This window comes from Mustela erminea, chromosome 21 (genome assembly GCF_009829155.1).
Source record: "Mustela erminea isolate mMusErm1 chromosome 21, mMusErm1.Pri, whole genome shotgun sequence".
Taxonomy (NCBI): Eukaryota; Metazoa; Chordata; class Mammalia; order Carnivora; family Mustelidae; genus Mustela; species Mustela erminea.
This window is the reverse complement of record NC_045634.1, coordinates 37,060,585-37,074,039: the sequence shown is the minus strand read 5'-3', so window position 1 is coordinate 37,074,039 and position 13,455 is coordinate 37,060,585. Positions and strand designations below refer to the sequence as shown.

General features: G+C 42.0%; 1 protein-coding gene across 2 annotated transcripts in view; it reads right to left on the bottom strand.

The window, feature by feature from the left end:
* CSMD1 (CUB and Sushi multiple domains 1) overlaps nt 1-13,455 on the bottom strand; it is a 1,941,062-nt gene that overhangs the window by 643,535 nt on the left and 1,284,072 nt on the right. For both annotated transcript variants that reach the window (XM_032328946.1, XM_032328947.1), the window contains one exon: nt 11,313-11,390. In XM_032328946.1, the coding sequence (XP_032184837.1) occupies nt 11,313-11,390 (78 nt within the window). The remainder of the gene's footprint in view (nt 1-11,312; nt 11,391-13,455) is intronic.

Below are 13,455 nucleotides of genomic sequence, written 5' to 3'. Positions count from 1 at the left end.
AGCCTGCGGGATCCAAGTAGGTCCTGGGGCTCAGGGGATGGGCCTCACACCTTTCCTCTTTAGGGAAGCCACCAGCCAGCTGTTCCCGCCCATGCCATATGTGACTGCAGAAAGTAGAATCAATTTAATTTATTTATTTATTTATTTATAGATAGAACTCTATCAGCTAAAAAGGCAGAGAGAGAGATTGGTTTCGCAAAAGACCCTTTGAAGAGAATGAAAAGATAACTTCCAGATGGGGAGGAATTATTTGCAAACTATACTTCAACAAGGGATGAGCATCTAGACTGCACAACAAACCCTCAACACTTAACAGGAAAAACAAACACACAAACAAAAACAATCCAAACAGAAAGTGGGCAAAATATGTGAGCAAACATTTCAATGGAGATGTACAGATGGCAAATGAGCACACGGAATGATGTTCAACATCATTAGCCATGAGGAAATGCAAATTAAGGCCATAATGAGACATCACTACCTACTTATCAGAATGGCTATTTTTTTTTTTAAGTCATAACATCAAGTGCTGGTGTGGATGCTGAGAAACTGATCACACAAACATTGCCTGTGAGGGTGAAAAATGATACAGAATCACTGGAAATATCAGATTCTTACAAAACTAGACATGCAAATATCATGTGAGGCAGCAATTACATTTCTTGGTATTTATCCAAGAGAAATAAAACCCATGTTCACGTGGAAGCCATTCATCACAGTGTCATTACTGCCTATTCTTAATAGCCCCAAACTGGACCAAACCCTCTATCTTTCAACAGGACAGTGGTTGAATGAACTGGCATATCGCCCATGGGACACCTCACAACAAAGAAAAAGAACAGACTTAACACACAGCCACTCGGATGGATGGCAAGAAGGTTGTGCTGAGGGAAAAGGCCAATCACAGGTGGTTACACACTGAATGGTCCCATTTATGTGATGTTCTTTCAACAGCAGACTGAGAGATGGAGAAAAAAGGAATGGTGGTCAGAGGGTAGCACCGGGGAGCCGTGTGGGGAGGAAGCAGTTCTGTATCTTGATTATGGTAGTGGTTACAAGACCCCACACATGTGACACAAGCTACACACACACACACATACACATGAGTGCAAGTAACACGGAGTAAGCTCTGTGGGCTTCTCCAAAATCAATATCCCATTTTTGATCTTATGCGATAGTTAGGAACGATGTCACCATTCAGGACAACAGAGAAGGTACAAGATCTCCTTGTCGACTTGCAAGTTCCTCAGAATCTATCACTTCAAACAAACAGATAAAAAGAGAGATTGGCAACAAGTAAAATGTTAGGAAGACACTGTGTAGGGCATATGTCAGGTGTTCTAGTCTTTGGAGGGTCACCTGTGATGCACATAGGACATGAGTTCACCAGACCTTGGCATGGATCTGAAAACAGCAGTGTCCTCTGGATAGGTTCTCACTGAGTAACTGGAGAAAGGGGTTGTTCCCCCTTCTTCCTTAATCTAGACACACACAGCACCCATGCTTCTTCTGACATTTTCCTACTGAACACACTGATAGCTCTCTTAAAAGTTAACATATATTATCAACCTAATCACCATTTGTCCAACATGAGTTCATTTATCCAAATTTATCACCTGTGAGGCAAAGTTATCAAGTCTGGGCAAACTTATTTCTCCTGGAAAACTGGAAGTCAATTTCAAAGTTACAATCCTGTCATTTTATAAGCACTCAAATTAGAGGACTTTATCTGAAAACATTTTCAGTTTTATCCTTGTACCTCTAAAATACAATTTAGATAAAATGATGATGCTTAAGGGATATGTCCCTTTTCTCTGAATTCCCCCTGATGCTATTCCAGCTCGGTCTTTACTGTGAGGCTAAATAATGTGTTTCACTGACTCAGTTTCCTTGTGTATAAAATGGAGGCCTTTATTGAATTTATAAAGAAAATACCACGATTAAGTAGTTTCATCCTTAGAGCTTCTGAACAAAGTTACTCACCGGCAAACATTCGATCATATAAGGTGATTTAATTACAACAAAACGGTGATTCCTCCAGCGCTACTGGAAATACCAACAATCCCACAATTCTCCAGAGCTTCAGAATTTTTTTCATCCAATTATTTGGGGAAGATTAGGTTATTTCATAAAATTGGAATAGAACTCATGTGCTATGTTGGGCTTCCAAAAAATAAGTGACAGAAATGCTAAAATTCACCCTGTCCTTTCAAGCCCTCCACAATCTGTAGGCTACTCACCCTTCACAGTAAAAGAATGTGTTTTCTAGTCATCTCGCAAAGTGGGTTTTTCCCTTTAGTTAATCAATTCCACTCCATAACTGTATGCTGAAACTATTTAAAAAGGATTTTACTTCCTACTAGGGTTACACTACAATTTAACCGTCTATAATCCAATCAAGCTATATCTCGTTTTAATATTTTAATAGATATTTTTTTCTGGTTACTTAAGAAATTATATATGTAAATGGTGTGTTAAATCATTGATGAACTACCTACTTCTGCTTCTAGTTACCAACGATGCTATCCCTCCCCGTGTATCCAGACAGCACTTCCCTGTGCTGCAACAGTTTCCATAACGTTTTGAAAGATATTTTAGCTCCTGCAGTGACAAAGGCCTATTTAGAAACTGCAAGCATAATTTACTTACCTGATTTATGAAGCAATTTATGCAATCTAGTATATTCATGCTATATGGGGATGGGTCTTTGTTAAGAAAACAAGGATCCTTAACAATTGTAAAACTCCATATTATTGCATTTTATGATAGAACAAAGTAGATTGGGGCAATTATCCCTTGTGTTTTATTAAACCTTTATACGACTGTTAGAGGTTAATGGGGCTATTATTTTTCCTACTGTCAAAATCTGCTTCGAAGCAAGATCTAGAGCACTTAGTGCCAGAAATCCAGCACGGAGAATAACAGGCATGGCTTTTTTCCGGAGCGCTATTACAAATCACTGTAGTCTACTACCATTCAAATAAATCACCCATTAATAATACCGCAAGAAGGTCCCCTAAAAACAAAACCCAATGATGAGTACCACTGCTGGCAATTTAATAACAAGCGTCGTGACTACAACAATATTATTAAGAAACAAAACACGGTTTTTGCAGAATGCGTAAAGCAAATTGTGTTAATTTTTGAAGATGATTCCTGTGGGGATTAATAGAACAGCAGCATATGCAGGTACCTGGGAAATCACGGCCGGATGAAAATTATTCCAGGACAAAATCTCAGGGGTAGGAGGCACACAGCATCTTGGACAGCTGGTAAGATTAAGGGATGAGGGATGATTCTGTTCCCTGGGTAGCCTTCTCTTAGAGCTTGTGTTAAGTGGGCTATTCCGTGTTATTCATTGCCTCACCCCTCTCTTTCCCTCGCCCCCCCTCTGGCCCAGCCCAACACCCCCCCCACCCCCGGCTCTGACGCCGGCAAGCACGCTGGAGAAAGGCAGTCGCCCTTCACGCCATTCTTCAAATGACCCCTCCCAAAGCAGGCCATGTCCCACTCGGTAATTCACTGATGGGCGGACCCATTCAGTAGTGGCAGGGAGGGAAAGCCATGTATCACAGAGGGCTTTCTGACCTCTAAGAGCACAAAATCTGGACTGACAGTGAGATTTCGCTACACACTCTTATCAACTCATAACAGAAACTTAAAAAAATAATAATAATTCCGCATGGTTTTAATGTTTCCTTATGTGAAGTAGGTATCATGTTCTAAGAACACAGAATTTTATTCTAATTGATGTGTCATTCAATTATTTGTCTTTTTAATATAATGCATATTATTTTGATGATAAGTATACTTATCATCAAATAAGTATTTGACCAAGGCCAAGCAAATGTCTATAAATGGGATATTCAAGTGACCCAGCCATGAGAGAGGTCTGATACAGAAGATCTGGTGACTTGGTTGGCATAGCACCTGCTTAGTTGAATACTGCTCTACATCTTCTCTTTCTATAGATCCTTTCTTATGGGTCAATCTGCTACTATTTGGAAGGAATAAATTTCTGTCCTTACTCAAACCTCAATAAATGTTGCTACATGTATTACAACAATCATTTTTTGGTAAATACTTACCTAACTAGAAATAGCGGTAGTCTGTAATTTCCTCTAGGGAAGGGACATATTCTGAACAGCTCTACACTTCTGGTCTTTCCTCAATGAGAGATGACCGAACGCATGAATAAGACGGGAAATGCAAGACACAACTGAAGAAAAATGTGAGCCTCACTCGGCCACACTGTTCCAGGCCACCACATTATCTAGGAACCCCAGTCGCTTAATGCACAAAACTTTTGAGCAACTGTTCTGTGCCCATGACTCTGCTAGGTACTTGGCAAATATCAGTGAAGAAAGCAGAAAAAAACTCTGTCCTCAAGGAATTTATATCCTGGTAGGGGGAGTGGAGGTACAGGAAGTAACTAAGAACTCTCTCTCTCTCTCTCACACACACACACACACGCACGCACGTGCGTATACACACAAGTGTACACACTAAATATACCTGCACAGCCTAAGTATATACGCACAGTGGATACGACACCTTGTAAGTGGGACAAGAAACCCAGAGCAAGAAACAAGAGGGATGGAGTGGTGGGTGGGCAAGGCAGGTGGAAGTTAGGACGATCAGTGAGAGTCTTTCAGAGAAGGTGAATTTTGAGAAACGACCTGGAAGAAAGGAGGGAAAAGACTCTTGAGGACAAATGGAAACGCAGAGGAACAGAGAGAGGCGGAAGAGGGTCCGGGGTCTTGACAAAACCCCTCCCACCCAGGGGATGAGTCAAGAAGAGGGGACAGAGCAGGGACGGAAGGGGGTCGTGTGGGACTTCCAAAAGAATTTGGATTTTCGGGGGCTGTGAAAGAAACCTCTGAAGGGTTTAGAGCAGAATGACCGGAACACACTGCTGTTTCTCCCGGATGACTCTGGTGACGGCGTGGAGGTCACCACGGGGGAACAGGCAGACAGGGAGGCTGGATGCGGTTCACGCAGTGCTGCCTGCCAGGGACAATGGCAGCTGGGAGGTACACAGAACTGGCTGACCTTTGTTGTGTGCTGGGACAGGTCAGGCTTGATGGCTCACGGAGAGAGGACTGGGACCCGCTGCAGGTCCTGGGTGAGGAAAAGGAGCGATCTGGTAAGAGGGAGAGATGCCTATCACATATGGGCATAAAAATGTGGAGTGGGCAGGTGGATGTCAGAGTCTGGAAACCCAGAGAGAAGTCCGGATCAGAAAGCAAACAGGTCTCATTCCTTTCTGGAAGAGGATCATATAGGAACTGCTTTCCACGTGATAGTTATTAGGATCACATGACCTTTTTAAAAATCTCTTGTTTTAACCCCATTAATGGTTTCTATTTTTCTTTCCATTAACTTCCATGAGTCACTATTTACAGAAAAGGCTGATATGAGAGACTCTTCTTGGACCGAGTCCTTTGTTTGCGATAACCTTATTAGCGTAGAATCTGACAAGAAAGCAGAAACTGTGCGAGGCATAAGGTTAATCTTTTTTTTTTTTTTAGCACATCTGAATGTAAGTTAAAGAGAATTCTATAATTAGCATATTCCACATGTTCTTAAATTTTCCAAACTTAACAAAAAATGAAGTTTATGAATGTAGCAATCACAGCGATAAGTGGATAAATGCAGTATGATCCCAGGCAGATAGAAAATCATTTATGATGCTGTATTTTAGAAAATGGATGAAGCCGTCAGAGGGTGTTAGAAAGGTAACTAGGACTTTATCTAATTGTGATTGTATCTTCGGCTGTATACAGTCAGCTGTGTCATTCTAAAAACAGAGCCACACAAGTTTTAAAATGTGCCCTTCAAAATAATTATTTTTGAGACAAAAGAAAAACCAGAGAAAGATGGAATGACTTAGCATCATCACAGAAGACAATATTCGATCAATCGCTTTTCATTAGCAGGACGGTCTGTTGGGCAACTTGGACTATTTTGCTTCAGGTATTTTTTTCTCAGGGTAGAAAAAATATTGATTGTCCATAGCAAAAAAAAAAAAAAAAAAAGTCAATGAAATAAATGGTTTATAGTCAAATGTAGAAGAATTCTAGGGTCATTTATTTTATAATGTTCTGGTGTTATTTTTACCCAAGCGCTAGTAAGACAATGCACGGCAGTGTTCGGTTTCTCCACAATGTTTTATTCTACTTTACATTAAATAATGATTCTGCACTAAATGTCCTGCCCTGCTTGGGGAGAACAGTTGTGACTGCAGAGGCCAATACACAGCATGTGCCATCAATTCATCCGAGCGACTTACAACACATCGATGTTGAATTTGTAAAGTCGCTTGTCTTCGACTGTACATGGGGAAAACAATCTCTAGCTGAAAATAAGAACCGAGGCTTCCGTTGACCCTCCTTCCTGCAGATTGTCATATTTTGGCGTTAGAAGGGTACCAATGGATCATCTAGCCTCAGGGTTCTCACACTTGGGGTTGCTAAACCTGTATTCTTCCGAGGAGAAAGCCAAGAAAGAGAAGAGGGAGAAGAAACAATGTCTACTCTTTACCATCGTTCAAAAATAGGCAGTGGCGATTTAATAATCCCCTGGATTATTAAATTACTCTGGGACCCGATCTCAGAGTAAGGGCGAGCCCACCTCGCTGAGGGAGAGCCAGCAAGACCGGGTAGGACACCCCCTGAGCGTATTAGAGACGCCCTTCTTTGCATCTGAAGAAGCCCCCATTTATGCTGCCATCTTTTCAAAGCTTAAAATAATTAGAAATTTAGAGCAACAGCCAAAATGAGCACCTAAATTATCTTGGAGATTTTCTGAAAACATTATTCATCAATAACAAATGAGCCTGATTAAAAAAAATAAACTCCTCTGTCATTGAATTCTAAGAGTAATGTAGGAAATCGATCGCCCTCATCATGCAGAGGCTGAGGCATCTCCATAGCTTGTGCCATCGCCCCAGCCTCTGCGATGAAGCTGCGCACGTTAAGGATGGAGGTGAATCACTAAGGGTTCACTGGTACATGAGATCCAGGCTGGCGGAATAAACTGACCAACACAGGGATTCCGGAGCCAGATTCACAGAAGACTCAATTCCGTCAAGAAGAGTAGAAAGAAAATGTGTAGGACTTTCGTTCCACATCGGGGAAAATGAGCCTTTCACGTGTTCTCCCTTTCTTCCTCTGAGGAGGAGATCCATGCTAAGTGCATGTTAGTTTGGGCTGTGGATGAGGAAGTGCGGTGCGTGACCCCGTGAAGGGGGCAGCCGGGGGGTTCCCTGAGGACCACTCTTCTCTCATGGATCTCGTCTGGGACCAAATGGATAATGCAGGCAGGTCTAGGGAGGAAATGCCTGCTGGCCCGGGAGGAGTTGAGCTAAGAGGCCGGAAACTGGACTGTGTGACGTATCCAGGAATATACACCATTTATTTTCAAACGAAATGATGGGTTATCTGTTTCGTTTGAAAATGGGTTATCTGAACTTACATACCAGCTACTAAATATTGGCACAAACTTTCTCGATGTACAAGGTATAAAACCCGGGTCCGCTCTGGCTAGAAAGCCTGCCGCCTGACATCATCTCAGCACCGCCATGAACTCACTGCTCTCGTGACACCAGCCTTCTGACATCAAACCGAGTCCCTTGAGGTTGTCTGTCACATCCTTCCTTTTCTAGACCCAGGGCCTCTCTCTTCCCGGCACTTGGTTAGACTTGGATTGACGTTGCCACAAGGCAGGACTCCTTGCCTTGTCTGGTGTTTGTATTCCTTTGTTTCTTTTCAAACACCTGAATCTCTGGGTGGTTTGCCTTCTGTGGTTGACCAGAATCTTGAGCAGTTTCTATCATCTTCAACAGGAAGATGTTGAAGGAACAGGAGTCACTCCAGAGAAGAATCCTATAAGGCAGGAGTACTTAACAAGGGGGCTGTTTATCTCAGAGTAGATCCAGACATGCCACCAGGCATAGTATGGTCCCTTGCAACCGTGTAACTAAGAGCTAGGCTACTGTCTGCCTTTAGGCTGGAAGCAACAAGGGGAAAAAATATTAGCGCCTAATCCAGAGGGAAAGGGTCATGTAGGGTCAGTATGTCTGGGAAGAGATGTGACCTTGGGCCTTTGCACCTTGGAGCAGAACCAGGTGGAAGGGACTTTCAAGGAGGTAAGAGGAGGCCTCCCATTCCTGCTCTCCTTCAGCTGCCCCATGCCCCTTGCTGTGGACATGAGCTGGGTGTATGAGCAGACGACTGTCACTGTGTCTGTTCGTGTCTGGCATCCGTAGGTGAGCACGTGTGAGCACTGCACGGCACACCCCATCCAAGATTCTGGAATTAAAAAGGTCATCATGCAAGCATGGCTGTCACGTCTCTTACTCTGTGCTGGGTCTCATGAAGAAGAGAGACTTAGGCACAACATCAAAACATGTAAAATACAATGAAGAACACTAAAACAGAGGTCAGCACAGGATGAGGAGGGACAAGGGCGAGCCATGGCTGTTGAACCCTGTGCTAAACATCTGTGGTGGGTATTTTGTTATCCATTAACCAAAACTCTCCAACGGAGGAACCAAGGTCAGGATAACTGTGTAAGTTGTACAACAGATACTTGTATGCTTGGATTTAATTTTGAGAACCTCGGAGGCTGTGATCTACATGGAACCTAGCTCTCGGGATAAAGCAGGGATGCCGGAGAGTTCTGTGTGGTAGGCTCACCTCTGATGATTGGCCAAACTATTATCTAAGATCACAGAAATAAGTGCAGTGGTTTCAATATTACCTCCTCCTCTGTAGAAAAAGACCCCCTAAGCCATGTGAATTCCTGGATGAAGCTTCTACTTAGTTTGTCTCTTCTTCCCGTTACTAGATGGAAAGTTTGTGACAGACTTGGTCTGCCCAATGCCCCTGCTGTGCCATACCCTGGAACGGACAGTCTACAATCACCTTGCTTTATCTACTGGACAAAAGTCATTATGGCCTTAACTTCAAAATGATGAAACCTGGACTTAGCAACCCTCCATGCATTTACAACCCCTGAATCCTGGCTCTCTAGCTTCAAAACCCATGTCTATTTCTCTAGGAAACACGTCCCTTGTTTTTCCAGCCACACCTTCCCTGGAAATAACATTTTATCACTTATTACATCACTGACATTAGAAGGTCCTCAGGTTGTTCAATCCTCATTTTTTTTTTCCTAATAATTAAGTCTCATGTCTGATCAAAAACAAGTTGAATACCGCTGGGAGAAAGGACAGAATGTTTTCTTGCACCAAATGAGTAAGCAGGTATTGGTCATTTCATGTCCTGTTCAGATAAGGATGAGAGATGTTCTCCGTACCAAGAAATCTTCTGCCTAAGTGTGGCTCTAGCAGGTGAGCTCAATGTCAGACCTAAGATGGATTGGCTAGAGGGTTCACCTGCCATGTGGTTCTACATCACTGTGGGTCATTTTAGTAAGGAGTTCAACTATAAGAAATAAATTTCAAAACTACTATAAGAACCACAAGCCCCACCCTGTTGAACATCCGGAATTAGAAGTTAACAATATAAAATACTAAAACTTTACTATCAAAGCCCTTCCTTTCTTCCTCCGGCCTTCAGTTGTTTTCTGTCTTTGTTTGGATTCCGTCTTTTTATTTAGTCCAATTTAATTTGCATGAGATACCCATGATTATCAAAAAGAAGGTCTAGTGAAGATATTTACAAATTGATTGGAGGGGGCAGGTGGGTACCTTAGGGCCTGAGCTAGTCAGAGTTGAGGGAATCCACCATCTGATAGACGGAATCTTTGCACTTCTCAAAGTTGTTTATTGAATTCCTAACCCTTGCTGTGATGGCTTTTGGAGGTGGGCCTTTGGAGGTAAGTAAGTTATGAGCTGGAGCTCTCATGATGAGATTAGTGCCCTTATAAAAAGAGACAAGAGATGCTCTCTCCCTCTGCCATGCAAGGGTACAATGAGATGACAGCCATCACTGAACCAGGAAGCAAGTTCTCACTCGACCTTGAATCTGCCTTTATCTCAGACTTTCCAGCCTCTAGAACCATGTGAAATAAATTTAAACCACTCAATCCAGGGTACTTTGCTATGATAACCTAAAAGTTCTAAGACATGCCCAGTATTCGACACCTACAACCCAGGGGGTCTGTGTCTATTTCTTTGCCTTTTTCAAGTGCCAGGGAACAGGGCCATCACACAGTCAACGGACCGTTGTTACATAAACAGTGAGAAGGACACCATAGAATAGGGATATCAAGAAAGCAGAGATAGGTCAACCTACAACGTAATTTTTAAATGATGTATATTGTTTTTACTTTTGTTTATTAGTTTTTGTGGAGTATTTCTTATGCATAAAACTTGCTGCAGAAGCCCAATATATCATAAGGATAAAAACAGAGTAAATTGAGCTGCAGGAACTCCAGATGTCCATCCTGAGCCTTCTGCTTCTACTAAGTGTTAGGCAGTGAGAAAAGAGAGAAGATGCATGGTTCCCAAATATTCCCTAAGGGGCACCAAGAGAGCGGGTAAGTAGGGACACCAAAAGAAGTCACCGGGAAGAAGAGAAAAGGCAACCCAACAGCTTGAACAGCTTAAAAATAGCATGGCGCATGGGAAAGGACCACACCGGAAATACCCACTTGGGTACCAGCTGATGGAGCCTGCTGATGTGCATTTAGTGGGACAGGTAAACCCACCGTGAAACTGTGACAAACAAAGACTGTAACAGGTAGGAACATGACACCAGGGGAACAAAACCAGGGAAAAGCTAGCTGTGCCTGTGTCAGCAAACGCTTCCAAGTGGGGTCAGTGGGGTGCTCTAAGCATTGCTTGGAACTCTGCATTCAGTGGCAGGAGAGAGGGCATTTCTGGCAGTGAAGCTATTTTATTCTTCAGGCCAGTTCCTCAGAACATTTTAATAGGAAAATGATAAGACACGCCTCCTATATCCCACACACCAATCTGGGTGGGGTATGGTATCTACAGGTCTGGAAAAGGAAACCGGGATCAAAACACCTGCCAGTGGGACACTTACTTAAGGGAGAAATCCGAAGGTCCAGTCTCACGGTGACTAAGGAGGACACTGAGTAAAGATCGGTTTGAGATACATTTAGGAAATTCATTTAGGAGAATATCTACATGACGTTCTTCCCCAACAACATGAAGCCAACATATATTCTTTGTCAGAAAATACTTTCAGAGGTAGAAAAGTAGCAAGAGATGAAGCGAGAAAAGCAGTTTATAGAATTACTTCTCCAGAACCCATCCATTCTCTCCTCGGTTTCACCGCAATTGACATATCAAGCCTCATGTAAAAAGAAAGAGGACTTACAGACAGAGTTTTTATGGCTACTGTCCTTGCTGGGCATCATCTTGACTCCTCTTGACTTCAGTTCAATCGCCTTTTTCACTGAAAGAAACCAAAGAAAGCCATTAGTAGGTACGACTCAAAGAGATCCCATAAAGTAGTGCTTTATGCTCACAGCATTTCCAGTCGTGACTGCTTGCCTACCAAGCTCTGGAAAATGGGACACGTTCTAAGAGGTTAATGATGCTGCAAAGAAAATGAAGTATAAGAGCTTGTGAATAATTAATGCAAGGCTATCAAACAGCAAGATCATATCTTGTAACTGCAGTGACAGAAACTAGAAATAATATGCGATACAGTGTAACTTCTCCATCTGAAGTCACTCACCAGTAGCAATGGCCAGTCTAGAAACCATGATCATTCTCCAGGTACTCAAGGGGATTGCTCTCTCAGTGTATGTGCGGTGACTATAGAGCTTTCTAAATCTGCTATATTCACGATAATTTGTAGACACAATTGAAAGTTGCTCATTTATTTATTCACATAGTTATCTGACCATGCAAAGTTTAACAAATATGCATTGATGGGGAGCAAACATGGGAAAGCATGTTCTGAGTGCTGGGGATAAAATATTCAATAAAATGTTAAATAAAAGAATGCCAATCCTTCCAGATGCTTATTACCTATAGATAATATTTTTAAAAAATCATCTATGAAATTGATTTCTAAAGTCATAGTTATCAGGTTTAAATTTAAGTAACTTTATTATTCTAGATCCTACATCAGACATTTAAAGAAGTTCTAATTTTCTGGTCATTTCTGGGGAAAAAAAAAAGTGAGGAGGCATTTATGGGAAGAAACTAGAAAATAATATTTTAATTTAAACAATTTAATGTTTTAAATATTAAAATTGTATTCTTTTTAATTAAATTAATAGTTTAATAATATTTATAATAAATAAATGTAATATTTAGTTTAAACAGTAATGGTTTACATGAATGAACCTGGACCTAGAGTGGCTGAAAGCATGCAGACCTGAGTTTGAATCTTTGCTAACAACTCGTTAGCTATGTGGTCTGGATAAGTTACTCAGAGTCTGTTAAACTATCTGTAACGTGGTGTGCCATGGTTAGATTTATGTGTCGACTTGACTGGGTTACAGACTTTCCAGATACTTGATGAATAGTATTCTGGGAGCTTCTGTGGGAGGGTTTTTTGAATGTGATTAACATTTAGATCAACTGGGACACATGGTTGTCTCAGTCAGGTAAGGGTCTGACTTTGATTTCAGCTCAGGTCATGATCTTAGGGTCAGGGGATTGAACCCCATGTTGGGTTCTATGCTCAGCATGGAGTCTCCTTGGGATTCTCTCTCTCCCTCCACTGCTTCCCCCATTCTAGATAGATAGATAGATAGATAGTCTTTAAAAATTTACTCAACTGAGTAGAGCAAATTGTTCTTCCTAATATGGGTGGGCCATATCTAATCAGTAGAAGGTCTGTAGGGAAAAAATGCTGACATTCTCATGAATAGGAAATAATTCTTCCTGCTTACCTGCCTTCATTTTGAGATATTAGTTTTTTGGTTTTTTTTTGTTTTGTTTTGTTTTCCTGCCTTAAAATTCCAACTGAAACATCAGCTCTTCCTGGGTCCTGAGTCTACCAGCCTTTGGACAGGGACTACACCATCAGCTCTCATGGTTCCCTAGCTTACCCACTCATTGTACAGGTCTTGGGACTTCTCAGCTCCCATTACTGTTGAGATCCAGTTTCTTATAAAAAAAATATTACATGCATCTTACTACTTCTGACTCTCTGGAGATCCCTAATACAGTGGGATGCTGATATCAAAAGCAGAGTTATTAATGCTGTGCAGGAAGGTTTAAATGTTCAGCATAACAGATGTCCCTGAACATAGTAGACTCAGTCTATGATGGTGTTTGCTATTACTTTCCTATCTCCATGGTCACATGTTTGCCCTAGCTGTGGCCCCAGGAATTGTCCTCTGGGATTGTCCTCCCGTGGCTCATGTCAATGAACCTCTGTTCCTTCTCCACTCTGCCACCATCCGGCCACACTATTTTCCAACCTTCTGGCTATCAGGTCTCTGCAACTCTGTTTCTCAGAGTCCCACCTCCCAGTTTTCACCTCACTCTTCACAAGGACA